At 38.3% G+C, this 19,391-nt stretch overlaps 1 protein-coding gene across 3 annotated transcripts in view; it reads left to right on the top strand.

Moving 5' to 3' along the window:
• The window catches only part of LOC117656046 (collagen alpha-4(VI) chain-like), a 184,349-nt gene that overhangs the window by 65,976 nt on the left and 98,982 nt on the right, over positions 1-19,391 (top strand). For all 3 annotated transcript variants that reach the window (XM_087894216.1, XM_060683019.2, XM_087894217.1), the window contains exon 17: positions 7,807-7,860. In XM_087894216.1, the coding sequence (XP_087750342.1) occupies positions 7,807-7,860 (54 nt within the window). The remainder of the gene's footprint in view (positions 1-7,806; positions 7,861-19,391) is intronic.

Genomic DNA, 19,391 nt, shown 5'->3' with positions numbered 1-19,391 from the left:
CTATGTTCTTCCTCAGCCTCATAGCTGTCTGACTCTGCTGCCAGCTCTGCAGGTTACTGGCAGACTACAACATCCCTTTTGCAAACTTCTGACAAGCAAAGTCAATGTCAAGCCTGATTCACTTAACAATTGAGTTACTAACTTTTTTTTTGTAAACAAGTTTTATTAAAATTTTTCTTTCATCATACATATTTTATGAACAGTGTGTCTTATACAGTTTATATATATTAATCTTTTAAATCTATTCCAGTCTTCCCATATTCATCTCTTTCATATAGTTCTTTATCACAAATTAATCATTTTTCACCATATCTTGTTATTTCAACTTCTACCATATTGTTCTTTTTTCCCCCAAGTCCATTTTACATATTTCCAATTTCAGCCATAATATTCTTTTTCCATACTTCTTTGTCTTATCTTAATTTCACTTAATATATAATACATAAATAGTATCACTATCCGCCTGTAATTCCTAATCTCTTACAAAAACATCAATTAATTATATTATTTATCCATTACAGAATATATTTCTCAAAATCCCCACCCCACTTTTTAACATTTCAACTTTGTCTCTTAATTAAAATTGTCTTCAAAATTAAACCAAATTACCATTTCACATTTCATCTGCTATTCTGTTTTACTATAAACAATATACACCATCATATTCAAATCTTACATTAAAACCCTTTAACTTCATTGACCATCCATGATTAATAATATTAATACAGTTCCCTTAAATCTATTAATATTTACCTTATTTCCCTTCCTCCTTTCCACTGATCTTCCCTTCTTTAACCATTTTCTCTTGATCTCTCCAAAATTCCACTTCTTGATAATTTTCTCCTTTTTTCCCATTCTCTTAACTTCTTTTTCTTTTTTTGTTTTTATATTTATTATATCTTCTCTTCTGACTCCTTTTTCTCACTTTTAGATATATTATTCAAATAGTTCTCCCTAAGTTTTCTCTTAATCTCTTTCCACTATTTCCCTCTTTACCCTTTGATTGATTCTTTTTTGGGGGATATTCCCTCCCACCCACTCTTTTTTTGCCACTGTAAATCCCAATGAAATCATCTAACTGCTTTTTGCATTCAGTTCCTTTTCCTTCAATATTATTTTCTTTCTACTCATTTATGCTCTCTTCTGCCACCTTCTCCTTTATTTCTTGTTCTGTGTTTTCCAGCAAAATTTCTGACTTTTTATTATCCTTTAGTGATTCACGCATATTTTTAAACATCTCAATTAATTCTTCACACATTGAAGATGCCATATTGCCAATTTAAAAAAGTGTTAAAACTTTTAAATTATGTCACATTTAATTAAAATTTAAAATCCATATTGTCTCTTTTTGTTTTCAAATAATGTCCAATGTAAGTATTTATCCAGTCCACTCCAAGTTAAATATTTGTATCTTCCACAGCCATTGAGAATCGAGACCAAGCAATGTAAAAAAACAGATACTCCTTAAAAGTTCTCACAGTTTCCAAATTATCTTTTAGTGGTCAAGATCACAGCTGTACTTTCCCTTCTTCCTTCCAATAAATATTGCAGTACTCTCTTTCAGCCAGCAGATGTCTCTCTCAAATCCACAATATTTTCAAACCAACTAAATGTCAAAACTGTCAAAAATATTTAAATCCACATAAAAATGCTTTTCCTCGTGGGCTTTTCTTTTATTATTTTTAGTTTCTCCAAATCCAATTATAGATACAAAAAGTTTCTTGGGTTTTAATATTTTAGCCTCCTCTTTGTTCTTCTCCCTCTGTAGACTTTCCCAAATGCCAATTAGCCACTCATTTCAGCTCCGGGACACCTTTTAATCGAAATTTTCTTTTACCTGTGAGTTGACCAATCACTCACCTGGTACCAGCACTCCGTTCAAACACCACTCCTACACAAAAACTTAGTCCAGTTGCCCCAGCTTCAGAGCGGTCATTTTACAAAGGCCGCCACCCCCGCTGCCAGTCCGAAGAGCTGCCTCCGACCTTTCGAGGAATTTGCCTGTTCCTCTTGGTTTTCCAAGACACCTCTCCTTCTTCACCATCCCTACAGGATGGTTCTGGTCTGAAGACCCCCCCAACAGCAGTTTGTCCAGCTGGATTTTTGCAGAGCTCGTCAGAGCCCACTATTTTTCCAGCCGGTCTTGCCGCGATGCTTTTGGTTTCCCCAATAACTGAATTACTAACTTATCAACTGCAATGATTCACTTAACAATTGTGGCAAGGAAGATCCTAAAATGGGACAAAACTCACTTAACAAATGCCTCACTTAACAATAGAAATTTTGGGCTCAATTGTGGTCGTAAGTTGAGGACCACCTGTATTTGCTTTAATAGAGCTTCACTAATTAGGACCTGTTGGGGAAAAAAACACCTACAGCTTAAGAATTGAACCAGAGAATTGCTTTGAGTTACATATCACATGAATCCATAGTTCTTTCATATAAAAATTTCCTGGCTCTTTTACTATGTTTCACTGTTGTAAGCTTCCCAAAGTAGATGGGCGGCAAATAAATTGAACAAAAAACAAAACCTCATTTTCTGTCTAAATAAATAAGTAAAGAGCTTGCAGAGGGAAAGGAAAATTGCATTAAGATCTTCAAATGGACCAGTCCCTTAAAAAAAAATCAAAGAACCAATGGCTCTTTTTCTTACTAGCGAATACTAAATCATCATGAGAAGGGGAAACTGCCATTTGGTGTCATTTATATTCTAAATGTGTGTCAAAATACCACATAATTCTTAGTTGGTGAGATGGGGCAACAGAATATTGTCTTGGAATGTAGCCTCCAAATAGGGATCTTAGCCTGCCCTGAATAGCATGAAAATGCTTGGAGAAAACTGCCTTTGTTGTTAGGTGGGAATGACATATAGATACCCTTACTTCCTTAGAAAAAGAATTACGCAAAAGCCTTAATTGACCAAAGCCACGATGGGTGTCATAGGACAATGTCTATAGGTTTATTTAGTGATAATCATGTCATATAAAAGATTATAAACTGAAATGTAAGAAAAGTTAATGATGAGAATAATGAAATAACAATGAAACAACTGAAAGAAAAACAAATATTTTATATGTCTATGAAATCAATAGAGAGGGGGAAGGGGTAATAGATATGATTGAAGATAGTGTATTGAGGTAGAACTGATGAATATATGCTGGAAGTGAAGTGCTAGTATCAGTTGTGAGGGAAAGGGCTAAAATGTATGTGAGAGAGTATGAGTTATCATTTAGATTGTTGTGAATATATTTCAAAATAGAAATCCATAGATAATAGTTGTGAGTTATGCTAGAGTGAATAGCGAATCTGGATGAATCAGTTATGAGTTTTGAAAAATATCATTCAACATTCTGAATCAATATGATCTGGGGGAAGAAATATTCTGATAGAATATAAGGTCAGAGAAATGAGACAAATAATTGGTCCATTTAGAGGCCTAAGAATGAATGAAAATGGTGACTAGTGAGTATATGCTTAGGAAAGGGTCTATGTGTTTCAAATGTCTCACTTATTTTGGCCATGTCATGTGGTGGAATTCACTGGAGAAAGCAATTATGCTTGGAAGAGTTCTATGTAAGCAGTAGAAGGAAACCAGTCTGCACAAAAACATGTTGGACACCATCAAAACTGATACCACACAGGACTTCCAGTTTGGCATCGTGACGAGACAGTCGGGGAAATAGTGGGCTCTGATGAGCGCCGCGAAAACCCCGGCTGCCAAACTGCTGCCGATGGGTCTTCGGACTGGAACCATCCTGCAGGGACGGGGAAGAAAGAGGGGCACCTCGGATGACCAAGAGGAACAGGCAAGTTCCTCAGAGGTCAGAGGGAACCCTCTGTGAGTCAGCGGCGGGGGGCGGTAGCCATGACGGCTGCCACGAAGCTGGGACAACCGGGCTAAGAGATGTGCAGGAGGAAAGTGGATTGAAACGGAGCTCTTTGAAGCTGGGTGAGTGACAACCAACCCAGGCTTGTAACAACACTTAGAGCAACATTTTTAACCATAAGACCCCTAGCCATAAAACAGCGGCTGTACAACGAAGGGGCAATGGAAAGTTTAAAATGTAATTTTAAAGAGACAAAGACCCAACAAAAAACTAATTTTTGAACAGAACCAATTGAAAAAACTAAATTTTGAGACATGGTGAAAAGACTGGACAGAGTTTTTAAAATTTGAGCTGGACCTTAAAAAGAAGAAGATTTGATATTGTTAAAATTAAAAAAAGAGTAATCAAGTTGGACTGTTATATAATTGAAACAAAATGGATACTTGCATGACTAATGGAAATTGTGGATTGTAGAGAGACACCATCTGGTTCAAAAAGGAACATTGTAACTTGTTTTTTGTTATGGAAAATTGTGAATTCTACAGATAATAGCCGTGGGATTTTGTGGAGGAGGTTTTTCTTCTTGTCTGCAGGCAGAAAGGGAAACTATAATGAAATTCTTATAATTGGAATAATAACAACTTAAAAAACTGGTGCAGGAATAAGAGAAGGAAGAACTTGATACATTTTATCCAGAATACAAGTAAGAAAAAGAACTAAAATGATACATGGAGGACAAAATTTGAAGACTTTGAAAATGAAATGAAATATATGCTAGCAGGTGAGAACATGAAGAAATAAGGTATACATGGCTGGAAAAAGGAAAAGAAGATTAAAACAATGTGATTAAAAATGGAAAAACAATGTATAGGTGGATAGTAATAATAAAAAGGAGGTTCTTATAGATAAATATGGATGAATAGGAATATGAGAAGAATATGTTATAGATATATAAAATTGAAATACTGATGGAAATTAGAATATAAGAGAAATAAATTATGTTAAAAGAGATTTATAAATGCATACAAAGATGTGTTTGAAGTAAGAACTATGTCTCAATGTTAAATTGTCATAAAAAATAATGATAATATGATTAACTGGGAATAAGTAATGTATAGATGGATGGTAACAACAAAAAGATGATTATGCTGGCATTAACAGTAAAATTAAGATGATTGTGCTAGGATTAACAGCAAAAATAAAAATGATTATGCTGGGTTTGACAGCAAAAAAAACAAAAAATGTTTATGCTGGGTATGGCAGCAAAAACAAAGATGATTATGCTGGGATTAACAGTAAAAATAAAATGATTATGCTGGGATTAACAGCCAAAAACCAAAAATGATTATGCTGGGTATGAGAGCAAAAACAAGGAGGATTATGCTGGGATTAACAGTAAAAATGAAATGATTATGCTGGGTTAAACAGTAAAAATAAAGATGAATATGATGGTATTAACATTAAAAGATGATTAAGATGAAGATGATGTGTTGGGATAAACAGTTAAAATAAAGATGATTGTGCTAGGATTAGCGGTAAAAAGATGATTATGTTGGGATTAATAATTAAAATTAGGATGATAATGTTGGGATAAACAGCAATGAAGATGATTATATTGGGAGCAACAGTTAAAATATTGTTTAAATGCTTATAATAATTGTAATGATTTATATTTTTAAAATACATTCATCTAAGTAAAAAGAAAAATGAAATGATATTTGGTTAGGATTTAAAGATTTAAGTAATGGGTTTTTGGGATAACGAGCCTTGGTACTACAGTGGTTTAAAGCACCCTGTTATTAACACAGCTGCCTGCAATTTACTGCTGGTTCGAATCTCTCCAAGGCTCAAGGTTGACTCAGCCTTCCATCCTTTCTAAGGTAGGTTAAATGAGGACCCAGTTTGTGGGGGCAATAAGCTGACTTTGTATAAATATACAAAAGTATGAAGGCTATTGCTTAACGCACTGTAAGCCGCCCTGAGTCTCCGGAGAAGGGCGGCATATAAATCAAATTAAAAAAAAAAAATAACGACATTGTTAAATAGACAGAATTTAGGGAAATAATTGAGTAAAATATTAAGTTGTGTTAATTGAAAATTAAGATTTGTTACTGATTTGTACCAATTTATGACTGGATCAATGCTTCGTTTTGAAAAGATGTATTTTATGTTTATGTTTTCAAAAAATACAAAAAAAATTCAAAAAAACCCCAACCTGATACCACACAGAGCATAGAACAATTCAAAAATGTAGTACAAGATTGGAAGATGTGGAGAGACTTGGCCCATAGAATCACCAAGAGCTGGACATGATTGAATAGATGATATCATCATCATCATGATTCAAATAGAAGGATTCAATACAATTGATTTGATATTTTACATTGAAAGAATAAAAGACATAGTGAAATGTGTAAAATTATGAGGGACACTGGATGCAGAACAAACAAATGTGGATATTGTCAAGAATGGATCTTTGGGTAAAATGGACACAGAAAAAAAGTAAGAAAGATAGGAAAAGCATTATGTAACATAGAAGATGAAAGTGTACATCGTGCCATCAGCAACTGTAGCAAAACACTGAAACAGAATATGAACAATGCTGTGATAGGATTGCAAAAATAGTTAATTGCAATTAATGTAGAAAATTAGTCTTTGCTAAATGCAAGAACCACTATGTGTCCCATCACTCCCAAAAAATTGCAAAATGAAATAAAAATTCGAACAGGCACTCATAATATACTAGACATTATTTTATAGTAATATCTTACTTATAGAAATGATCATATGGTTCACTAATGTGGTGATACCAGGAGACAATTTAATTGATTAAAACAACCTGGAGAAAATAACAGAATATTGTGATTTACAAAGATTGAAAGATTATTCAAGAAAAAGTAGATAGTCAAGTTGACTGCAATTAGAGATCTTAGTGCAGTGTCAAATGATTCACTTGACACAATATTTTCCACTTTTAATTTTTTTATTTCTCTTGGCATCATTAATTTTGTAAAAGAATGCCCTACTGGAACTATAGACATGTTACGATGTCTTCTTGAATCCTTGGCTAGGAGCTGAACCATTGAGCCAGCCTGCAATTGATTTGGATGAATTTAGATATTTGGCTGGATAAAATAAATAAGAATCACAAATATCTTTTAATGGTATTTCTTCGACACTAGTTTGTATATTAACACTAATTAACAGTTTTTTTGCTTTTGGCATAACATATTGTTCAAACTTGGTCCTTATTATGTGCTCCGAATCCTGACCTTTAGTTTCACTATTAGACAATATTTGGATTGAACTGTAGAGTTTCTGATGCTCTCTGAGCTTATTTTCTTACAGATATTTCATTACTCGATTAGGTAACATCAGTAATGAGTAATGAAAGAGAATGAGGTTTGTTCTTTGTTTATATAAAATGGCTCTACTTCTAGCACTGATGATGTTATCTAGTTGGTAATGAAATCTTTGCAAGAAAACACTAACACTATTCTTTAGTCTTGTTGAAAGGAAACCATGGCTTAGTGAAATGAATTATCACATCATTTTTCTTATCTTTGTATCAAATATTTTTGTTGAAATTAAAATTCATGAAATAATCTGTATTCTATACAATTCTTTAAAAATTCTTTAAATTTTTTTAAATTGTTGTATTCTTTGGTGCTAATAATAACTTTTTTGTTGATTCAGTGATATGATTTTCTATTCCATAAATATAGACCTATGTGAGTATAATGTACACCAACACATTCAATATTGAGGTTATATGTCATTTTATGCTAGATTATTTTTAAAAAATATTATATATTTCAAAATTAAAACATACAATTTGGGTATAATAATTTACTGATAGCAAAGTATTCTGTTGTTTGAGGAAATGTATTTGCTGAAGTGCAGAAGAAAGAGCTCTGCTATTAATAAGATACCACACTACTGAATTAAGTCTGACTTTGTCCTTCTTGTTATCTTGCAGGGAAAGACAGGCTTTGATGGCTATTCAGGACATCCTGGTGAAGAAGGAGGACTTGTAAGTAACATACCTAGCAGTCTCATTGAAAGAACACATTGCAATCACTTAAAATAAGACTACCTGAAATTATCCTTAGCAATCTCTATTAATTCTTAGTTTTAAAATATTCTAAGGAAGGGAGGGAAGGAGGAAGGGAGGGAGGGAGGGAGGGGGGAGAAATATTTATGTGACAGGCACTTATTAAATGTAATCTGTCAAGTATATGAAAGAGGGTTTATGATTCAGCCAGTTCACACTGGTTCGCTCGAACCGGTAGCTAACCATGCCTGGCCATGCCCCTTGCCCCTTCCAGCCACTCACCTCGGGTGAGGCTGATATGTCTGACAATGGCTTTGACTAGACTCCCGGTGCTGGCCGAGGCCGAGGAGGTGGTGCCCAGAGGTGGGCTGCAACTGGTTCGGTCGAATCAGTTGTAAAGATTCTGTGCAGTTCGGCGAACTGACAAAACCCGCCACTGGCTGCCACCTCCCCTCCCCTCCCCACCCACCCCTCCCCACCCCTCCCACTCACTCCTTATTGTGCCTTGCCCGACTTGGCCAATGCCTAGAATCACTCCTGCCACCCACGGCATAGCTGCTGCTGCTCTCTGATTCCCTCACCTCAACCATGTGGCCCAGCTGATCTCTGCCTGGTGAGCCTCCTTTGCTGATCTCCGCTCCTTGCCCAGCTGCCTCCCATGCGGCCACTCTTCACCTGGCCTGAGAAGGTAAGGCCAACGGCCAATGCTGAGAGGCTGAGGAGAAGGCATTGCGTGCCTGCCAAAAAGTCTTTCTGACAGCCTCACCTGTAGCAGAGATGAGAATGTCAACTGTCTCTAGTCCCCAATTCTCCTTACGCATTGCCAAATGAGAAGCAGCACTGGCAGACTTTCTAAGCCTAAAGCAGAGAGGGAGGGAGGAAGGGAGGGAAGGAGGGTGGGAAAGAGAGATCCAATCCAACCTCTCTGTGTGTGAGAGAGGGAGAGAGGGAGGGAGAGAGTGGGGGGAGAGGGAGAGGGAGAGGGAGAAGGTTAAGGTTAATTGTTCTCACTGTTAGGAAATTTCTCTTTAGTTTTAGGTTGCTTCTCTCTTCGTGCAGTTTCCATCCAATACAATAATGAGAACATTAAACATAATTATCCTCATCATCAGAACACTAACAATTTTCATCTTATTTATAACTCTCTTAACATATTTTCTATTCTTCTTTAATCTTCTCCTTTTATTTCTAGTTTCCCTTTTTATCCTCTAACCATTGATAAAAAAACTTCCCATATCATATAATAGTCAGTTTGTTTTTTTTGCTTGCTAGTGTTAATCTATTCATTTCTGCACATTCTAATATTTTCCTAATCACCTTCTCATGAATAGGAATCTCTTCACTTTTCCAATGTTGTGCAAATACAATTCTAGCTGCAGTTAGAACATGGATAATTAAATAAGCATTCTCTTTATAATAACTTTCAGGTAAAATCCCCAGCAAAAATATTTCTGTTTTTAGCTCAATGTGTTGTTTTATATAACAATACTATGTTATATCAATCCCCTGCTCACTCATTTCTTATTTAGTTTTGAGTTCCCCCTTCTCATTCAAGATATCTTTATATCTAACAATATTTTCCGTATTAATAACATTGGGATGAATCAATGCTTCCATAGTTGAAAGCCAAACTGGTATCCTCAAATAATGTCAAGAGCCTTGATAGTACAGTGGTTTAGTGCACCCTGTTATTAACAAAGCTGCCTGCAATTTCTGCTGGTTCGAATCTCTCCAAGGCTCAAGGTTGACTCAGCCTTCCATCCTTTCTAAGGTAGGTGAAATGAGGACCCAGTTTGTGGGGGCAATAAGCTGACTTTGTATAAAATATAGAAAAGAATGAAGGCTATTGCTTAACGCATTGTAAGCCGCCCTGAGTCTCCGGAGAAGGGCGGCATATAAATCAATTTTTTTTTAAAAAATGTGGTTCTTTAACTTTCTCCCATACTAATATTAATGCATTTCTTATATAATGTCTTTGAAAGAATCCATGTACCATATTTTTCGGAGTATAAGATACACCTTTTTACCCCCAAAAAGGGGGTGAAAATCTGGGTGCATCTTATAGTCTGAATGTAGCCCCACCCACCCGCTGGCCCCCACCCTTGGGAGGTTGTCGGCCTCTGTGCATCACATTTTCCAGTGGTTTCAGGCAGGGGTGAAATGCTCCTTGTTCGGACCAGGCGAGTAGGTAGCGATGGCGGCGGGCAGTTCGGAGAACCGGTAGCAAAAATCCCTGCCCCCGTCCCCCATGCCCAGCTGAGCCACGCAATCATCAGAGCCTTTTTTTCTTTTCTTTTATTATTATTTTTTTAAAATAATTTTTATTAATATATTCTATACACTAATACACAAATAAAATATACAATCCTGCCACCATGGTATAATATGATTACATTGTCCATAAGTATAAAATCATTCCTTTATACATACATATTTGCCACCATATATATATACATCATCATATATCTATTCTATCCCACTTTTTCTGGACCCAATCGTACCATACTTTCCAACTGTTATAAAATTCTGAATCTTTTTTTTACCATTGATCAATCTAGTTAATCTATCTGATTCCGCACACTCATTGATTTTATATATTATTTTCAAATCTATCGGTAAGTATTGATTTTTCCACTCCTGCGCATACGCTAATCTTGCTGCAGTGATAATATGAGTTAACAAGAACCATATATCTGATTTAACATTCAAAGGTTTTGCCCCCAATAGGAAAGTCTCAGGTCTTAATTCCAAATTAATCTGTGTAATTTCCAAAATCCATTGCCGTATTTTTTTCCAATATTTAACCGCCTGCGGGCAGGTCCACCATTGGTGAAAATAAGTTCCATTACTGTAACCGCACTTCCAACAGCAGGCAGATGTCCCAGGAAACATTTTAGCTAATCTCGCCGGGGGGAGATGCCACCGGTAGACCATTTTATATATGTTTTCTTTATATGAGGAGGCCATGGTTAATTTCATATTTTTCAACCAAATCTGTTCCCATTGCTGGAAGTCAAGGGGATATCCAAAATTTCGCCCCCATGCTATCATACAATCCTTCACTACATCCTGTCCTATCTGCAGAGACAATAAATATGCATAACATTTAGATAATATCCCTTTCCCTCCTTCTAATAAGATCTTATCCAATTCTTGTCTTTTACGGTAGATTCCTTCACTATGTAAATCTTTTTTATACCTGGAGTGCACTTGAGAATAAGACCACCAGTCTATCTTATATCCTTGAAGAGTTAATAATTCTCGTGACTTCGGATTACCCTGAACATCCAAGAAACCTTCATACGTCAAGGTTTTCTCCCCTTTATACAATGTCGGGTAAACCTGAGCTTCCTGCGCCGAAATCCAACATGGAACTTTTGAATATACTCTTCTTCTAACCTTTTCCCAAGTGTACCCAAGCGTCCTACGTAAATAGTGATCATCAAAGTGTCTAGGACGGCCGGATGCTCCCGGCCATAGAAAATAGTGCCAGCCATGTTGAAGACCGGCTCCCTCAAATGTCAAAAGTCGTCTCTTTTGTAGGACCATCCATTCTTTCACCCAAATCAAGTTCGCTGCTTGGTGATAGAGCTCCCAATTTGGGAGTCCAAATCCTCCTCTATTTTTGGGTTCTTGTAACATTTTAAGTCTAATCCGCGGCCTCTTTCCCTGCCAGATAAATTTAGATATACTCCTATCCAAATTTGTAAAAAACTCTTTATTCAACCTTACCGGGGCTGTTTGGAATAGAAATAACCATTTGGGTAACACGCACATCTTAATGGTTGCCACCCTTCCCAAAATTGATAGCTGGAGATTTTTCCATCTTTCTAAGTCTCTGAGCATCTGGCTGTAAAAAGGAAGATAGTTATCCTCCTTTATGGAGGAACATCTGGCGGTCAACCATATACCCAGATACTTAATTTTATTTGTTATTCTTAAGCCCATTAACTGCTCCAGCTGTTGCCTTTGCATCTGAGTCATATTTTTCACTAGGATTTTAGTTTTTTCTTCATTCATCTTTAACCCCGCTACCTTCCCATACTCTCTAATCAAGCATAATAATTTCAGGCCCGAGTCCAGTGGTTGATCCAAGATAAATTCAAGATCGTCTGCATAAGCCTGGACTTTAACTTCCTCCTGCCTAATCTTCATTCCTCTTACTTCCGTGTTTCCTCTCACTTCTCTAAGCAGGGGCTCTAAAGTTAATACAAATAGCAATGGGGAAAGGTGACATCCCTGTCTTGTACCTCTACGAATTTGAATTCTCTCTGTCTCCTCTCCATCTATGAGAACTCTTGCAGTCTGCTCCCGGTAGATAGCTCGAATTGCCCGAATAAAATTCACACCAAACTCCATATATTCCAATTGAGAAATCATAAATTCCCAACTGATTCTGTCAAACGCCTTTTGGGCATCAACAAAAATTAAAGCTAATTGTTTATCCAGGTGATTTTCAAAAAATTCTAGTGTATTCATGATAATTCTAAGATTATCTCGTAGATATCTATTAGGAAGGAAGCCGTTTGGTCTGAGTGAATGAATTGGTTAAGGAAGCAGCTAAGCCTAGCTGCAAGAACCCCCACAAATATCTTATAATCGGAGTTTAGTAATGATATTGGTCTATAGTTCTTAATAAGAGATAGATCAGTTCCTTTTTTTGGGATAATAGAAATATAAGCCTCAGTCCAAGATACTGGAACCTGAGCCTCTTTCATAACCGCATTGAATAAATCCGTCATGTGTCTTCTTATCACGTCAAACACTATTTTGTATAATTCAACTGGAAGGCCATCTCTACCTGGGGTTTTGCCATTTGCCTGTGCTTTCATAACTGTTTCTACTTCCTCCATCGTAAATTCCGCATTAAGAATTTCCTTCATTGTTTCTGAGACTTTAGGCAAGTCTGTCTTTTCCAAATATTTCTGAATTTCACAGATATTTTCCTCTCCTTTCTGATAAAGCTGTGTGAAAAAATCCTGAGCTACCATTCTCTTGCCTTCCTTAGTACAATGGAAATTCCCAATTACATCTTTCAGCCCTTCTATTCTCCGTTGTTCCTGCTCCTTTCTAAGCCGGTAAGCCAACCATTTTCCTGTTTTATTCGCCCTTTCAAAAAAATTTTGTTTAGTCCACTTTAGTTTATTTGCTAATTCCTCTTGATCTAATAATTTAATCTGGTGTTGCCAGTACTCCCTTTCCTCTATCAATGTTGTCTGGGTTAATCCATTTTGCATCCTTTCTTCCACCCGTTGTAATTTATTCAAGAGGTTGTCTCGGTGTTTCTTACCCGCCCTACGTTTGTCAATCATATATTTGATTAACCATCCCCTCATCACTGCCTTAACCGTATCCCATGTATTGTATATTGAAGTATCCTCTTTCTTATTTTCCTGGAAAAAAAGATATAACTCCTTCTTAAATTTACTCATGAATTCTTCATCTTTCAGGATACCTATATTCATTCTCCATCTACTCTTCCTACAATGTGGGATCTTCCAAGTTACCATTAGCGGGTTATGATCCGCCCACTGATTGGGCCCTATTTCCACTTCCAAGACCAGCCCCCTCAATTCAAGAGACATCCATATCATATCTATTCGGGTCCATGAGTGGTGTCTGGGAGAGAAATAAGTATATTGATTTTTATTGGGATGTCTCAACCTCCATATATCCTGTAATCCAAATTCCTCCCTTAAATCATTACATATTTTTGGTAATGTTCTCTTAATATCCTTTAACCTTCCTTGTATGTTTCCCGGGACATAATCCTGCATTCTATCCATTACAGCATTGAAATCCCCCACTAGACAGACATGTTCATATTCCAGTTCCCCCAATTTAACATATAAGTTTTGATAAAAAGTCCTCTGATTGTCATTAGGGGCATAAATACAAACCAATAAAGACTTCCACTGGGCAATTTCTATTTCGAGCATGAGAACCCAGCCTTCCTGGTCAGCAAAAACCTGTTGGGATTTCAAATGATGTCGTACATATACCACCATCCCTCTTTTTTTTTGACCTGCTAATGAGGTATAAGTTTTACCCAACGCCCGGCATTCTAACAAATGGTTTTGATCTTTTTTTATATGAGTCTCCTGCATACAGACAATATCATACTTAGCCTTTCTTAATTTATTCAAAATCCTACTACGTTTATTAGGAGCATTTAAACCGTTAATATTTACAGATATCAAACGCACTAATTCCCCCATTTCCTTTTCTCACCTAAGTTTTTACTTTCCCGCTGTTATAGCCTTCTTAACTGTTTGTCTTCTCTCCCTCTGAGGTGCTGTTAATTCCTCGACTTTTCATATTCCCCCACCCTTCTTTCCCGCCTTTCCTTCTCTCCTCTCCTCTACCTCTTCTTCCTCTTGCGATTCCTCCAAACTTCTACTTTCCCCTTCTCCTTCAACATCTAATTCTGACAAATTAAATTGTTGTTCCATGAATTCTCTTGCTTCTTGAAGACTCCAAATCCTCACCTTCTTATCCCTCCATGTCATCAATAAACCTTCAGGCAATAACCAACGATACAAAATTGCATTTTTCCTCAGGAAAGTCATCAAAAATTGATATCTGCGTCTCTGTTCCCTTACCCGACATGGGATTTGTTTCAAAACTATCATCGGTTGGCCTTTATATGTAATAGTTTGATCCCTTGTTCGTTTATAAAATTCTTCACACAAAGCTTTCTTGTTAAAACGAACATGAATTTCCCAAGGAAGATTGTTCCTTTTTGCGTAGCTAGTGAATACTCTAAAGGCCTCATCAATATCCCGTTGGATCATGAGTCTATCTGCCTCCAAAGTTTCTGCAACTATTTCTCCTACAATGTCATCCAGTTTTTCCCCTTTCTCTTCCGCCACATTCTGTATTCTAAGGAAAAAAGAAGATCTCTCCATTTCCAGAAAAATTATTTCTTCTTCTAAGTCTCTATTTATGGTTATTTGTCTCTTCTCCCAACTGTCCATCAGTCCTTCGCATTTCTCCGTCTTATTCTCTATCTCCTTCATTTTTTCCTCTTGTTGTATTAATGTCTGTCGTATATCTCCCAGTTCACTTCGCATCTGTTTAATTTCTTCTTTAACCCCTCTCATTTCCGCTTTCACATCTGCTCCCAAGTCCTCAAAGTTCTTAGATGTCGACTCCTGGTTTTTAGCCATTGATTCCTGGATGGCTTGTAACATATTTTGAAGAGCCTGCATAGAGGGCGTCTTCCCCGTCACCGACATATCTTCCGATGTTCTTCTAGAAGCTAAACACGTCGAATTTGGGGTTACAGCGGTAGGCAGAGAGATAATTTTCTTATTTGTTGTGGTAATAGTTGAAGATGTAGACATAACTGAAAACAACCACTGTTCCTCTACTCTTTGTTGAATAAATATATCAATCAAGTCTTTTAAATCAAATAAGTTAATCCATCAGCTCTTGATATATCCAAATTAGTCTATTTTCAATGTTTATTATGAGGCAGTGTATATATATCTTTTTCCCGCCTCCTTTCCTTTCCTTTCTTTTCCTTTCCTTTAGTTGTAATATCCCAATCCACCACTAGGTGGCAGTACAAGACCAACCAAGGGCAGTCTCCGTCTTCAGCAGTGGGGAAAGAAGAAAAAAATATCAAGTCAAGATGTGACAAAAAGCTCGCCTCTTCTGATAATGTGACAAAGAGAGAAGTAAAAGAGAAAATCTCACTACATCTTCAACAAGATCAGTCAATTATTCCTCATCCAACAGACAATATATTCAAATAAAAAGAAGGGAGAAGATGAAGTTTTGATAATATCAAAGTTCAAAGGGAGATCAATAACTGCTTCTGAGGGGGAAATAACAGCTAGCAGCAAGAAGTTTACAAGACAGCCGTTTCTCCATTTCAGCCGCTCCCCCAGTAAATGGCAAATCTTATATGTTTCTTAGGCAGGAGGTTCAGTCAGCTCTGAGCTAACTTAGTAAAGTAGAATTCTTACACCACGCTGGTGGGCTCCCCTCTCCAGTTGGTATAGTCACGATTTCGGGGCGATCCCACGCCGCCCTCTTTCTGCACTGGTATCCTGAGAAGAAATCTGCTGGCATGCGGGAAAGCCACCTCCTCGCATGCCCCGAAGCCTCCCCTTCTTCGCAAGCCTCTCCACGGCTCACAATGGCGCAGGAACAACCGCCAGACACAGAAAAGGGAGAACTAGGATAAGCAGCTACACAATTCCTAGTCCTCCATTTAGCATGACGCAACCGGAAGCCCCCCTTTTTTTCTTTTAAATGGCTCTGACGAGCCAAGCTCTGACGATCCCAGTTGAGTTGCCTGCTAATCAGGCAACTCACCTTGGATCGCCAGAGCCATGTAAAAGAAAAAAACTTTGTTCCTTTTAAATGGCTCTGACCATCCAAGCTCTGACGACCCCAGCTGAGTTGCCTGCTAATCAAAAATCGCTCCCCCTCACCCCCAGCTTGCTTACTTTAGCTGCTGGTCGCAACGCCTTACTATAATCCCCAATCCATTGCATCAGCAAGCAACTGAATCTCTCTGCCTGCAATCAAGCAGTCAGGGAGTTGTGGACTTCAATTCCCAGAATTCCTCAGCCAGCAAAGCAAAGCTGGCTGAGGAATTCTGGGAGTTGAAGTCTACAAGTCTTAAAGTTGCCAAGGTTGGAGACCTCTGTTCTATTGGGTAAGTTTTTTCCCCCTTTGGGAGCTTTAAAAAAAATAGTTAATTGGGGGTTTTTTGGTTGTTCTTTTTTTAGACCTAGCCATTTAAAGTTTAGGAAGTTTTAAATTTAGCTGCTTTTATATAAAAATAAAAATAAATTAAAATAAAATAATATTTGTGCAGCTTTCTGAGATTTAGTGTGTTTCTGTGGTGTTTCACTCTAACTACACAAACACACAGAATCTCACAAAGCTGTATGTGGAATTTTGTGTGTGTAAAGTGTGAAAATTATTTTTTTGGGCTTTTTGTAGCTGTGTGAGGTTCCTGCTTGTTGCAGGGGCCATTTTGGGTCTAGCACAGCTGCTTTTACATTGTGGGTGAGCCAGTTGTGTTGTGTTGTGTTGTGTGTGTGTGTAAAGTGTGAAAGTTGTTTTTTGGGCTTTTTGTGGCTGTGTGAGGTTCCTGCTTGTTGCAGGGGCCATTTTGGGCCTAGCACGACTGCTTTTATATTGTGGGTGAGCCAGTTGTGTTGTGTTGTGTTTTGTAGGTTAAAAAAAGGCAAAGAAGTGACATTGACTTGGCCATGTCCATCTGACCAACAAGCCATGCCCTCCCAGTCACCTTACCAAGCCCCGCCCACTAATTAAGCCACGCCCACAGAACCGGTAGCAAAAAATTTTAGATTCACCCCTGGTTTCAGGTGGTGGGGATCCTCACATTGCCAAAAATGAGCATTGCATTTTCAGTCTCCGCACGCTGGGAGATGGGTGGCGAAAACAGTTAGGGTGCTGCTTGGAACCGGCTAAAAACTGCCGCTGCTGCATTTTCATGAGGGCACGGTAAGAATTGCATTGGGGAATCGGGGAGGAAAATGCCAGAAAACGCAATGCATGGAGGCAATGCTCTTGCGAAGTGGGTGCTTCTGCGTGAGAGCTGTAAGGCAAGGTGGCTCACCGCCCAGTTTGCCCCTTCTCCAGACAACCCAGGCTGAGGGTGGTCAGCTTCTGTTCCTGGCCCGGGAGACGGATCTGGCCAGGAGGGAAGAGAAAGTGAGGGGAGGAAAAAGAACATTGCCTCCATGCATCACATTTTCCAGCATTTTTCTCCCCAATTCCCTGAAGCAATTTACAAAGCCGTGCACCCTCCTCCTCCTTTTCTGCAGTCTCACTTTCTCGTCCCTCCTGGTCAGATCCGTCTCCCGGGCCAGGAGCAGAAGCTGACCACCCTCAGCCTGGGTAGTCTGGAGAAGGGGCAGACCAGGCAGCAAGCACCTTGCCTTACGCCTCTCCATTCAGAAGCACCCACTTCGCAAGAGCATTGCCTCCATGCATTGCGTTTTCCAGCGATTTCCTCCCTGATTCTCCAATGCAATTTGCAGAGCTGTGCACCCTCCTCCTTCTTGGTGGCTAAAGGGGAAGAAGAAAACTCTGGGCACACTGAGAAAGCACACTTTCCTGTTGCTGGAAGAAGGTCGAAGTTTGTTCCCCCCCACTTGCTTTCTTAAACTGAACTGCACTGCTTTTCTGACTTGTTGATAAATGATCCTGGGAGAAAGCAGCAGCTGGTGCTGATCCGTTTCGGGTGGTCAAAATGCCAAGTGGCTGTGGGGAGCTGAGACATTTCTCCTTCACACGGCCCCCTTCCCAGCTGCTCAGTGCAGTTCAGTTTAAGAGAGCAAGGGGGGGGAACAAACTTCGACCTTCCTCCATCCTCGACTGTGGATGGAGTTCCTCTGGGCATGAAGACCATTTGGGAGAGAAGGTGGCTGAGGAAGGAGGAGTATAGGCACAAGGCACAAGGACAAAGGGTGGGGGAGATTGCAGGAGAAGCAGCCCTTCTCCCCTTCTTCCAGCAACAGGAGTGTGTGTGTTCTCAACGTGGCCAGAGTTTTCTTCTTCTCCTTTAGCCACTGAGAGTTCCAAGTTCTCCCAGGGTCTGCCTGGAAGCAGCTCCAGTAGTTCTGACGGCTGCCTTCACAACTTGTGCGATGACTGGAGATCCCCACTCCCTATAGAAGCAGACTTCTCCTTAACCTCCTGAGATTTCTGTCCCCATGAAAATCATCCCCCACCCCACCCTACCAGTCCAGTTAAATAGATAGGATTTGCTTTAAATTGATAAAAAGATCTGTGATACTCGTTATCAAAATCCAAATGGAAGTGAGGAAGCCGGTGATCCTGATTCTGGTAGGCAGAGGCAGAATTCTTTTTTTCTTGTTTTCCTCCCCCAAAATTAAGGTGCGTCTTATACTCCGGTGCGTCGTATACTCCGAAAAATACAGTATCTTGTTTTTCCCATACCACAAGAAAGTATGCCAACCCAGTTGTAAAGCATGGCCTTCCAATGTCAATAATCTTGTATTCCTCAATACAATCCATTCTTTCATCCACTTTAATACAGCAGCTTGATAATAAAATTCCCAGTTTGGTAACCCCTCCTCTGCTTCTTATATCTTGCAACATTTTAAAGCTAATTCTTGCTTTTTTCCCTTGCCAAATATACTTATGTATTGTTTTATTGAATTCCTCAAAATATTTCCCCCCCAATTTTATCAGAATTGTTTGAAATAAGTATAATAATCTTGGCAATATGTTCATTTTAATTGTAGCTATTCTTCCTACCAACAATAGTTGTAGACTTTTCCATTTTTCCAGATCCATTTGAATTTGTTTCAACGGTTTATGGTAATTATCTTCCTTAGTCGTTATCCATCTTGCTGAACTGAATCCCTTAGGTATTTTACTTTCTTTACAATCTGAATATCTATTCTCTTCATTAACTCTTTTTTCTGCTTATCTGTAAGATTTTTAACTAGGAACTTAGTTTTCTATTTATTTATTTTCAGACCTGCCACTTCTCC

Source organism: Pantherophis guttatus, chromosome 4 (assembly GCF_059756535.1).
Source record: "Pantherophis guttatus breed Tessera chromosome 4, ASM5975653v1, whole genome shotgun sequence".
Lineage (NCBI taxonomy): Eukaryota > Metazoa > Chordata > Lepidosauria > Squamata > Colubridae > Pantherophis > Pantherophis guttatus.
This window is presented reverse-complemented; position numbering and strand designations above follow the sequence as displayed.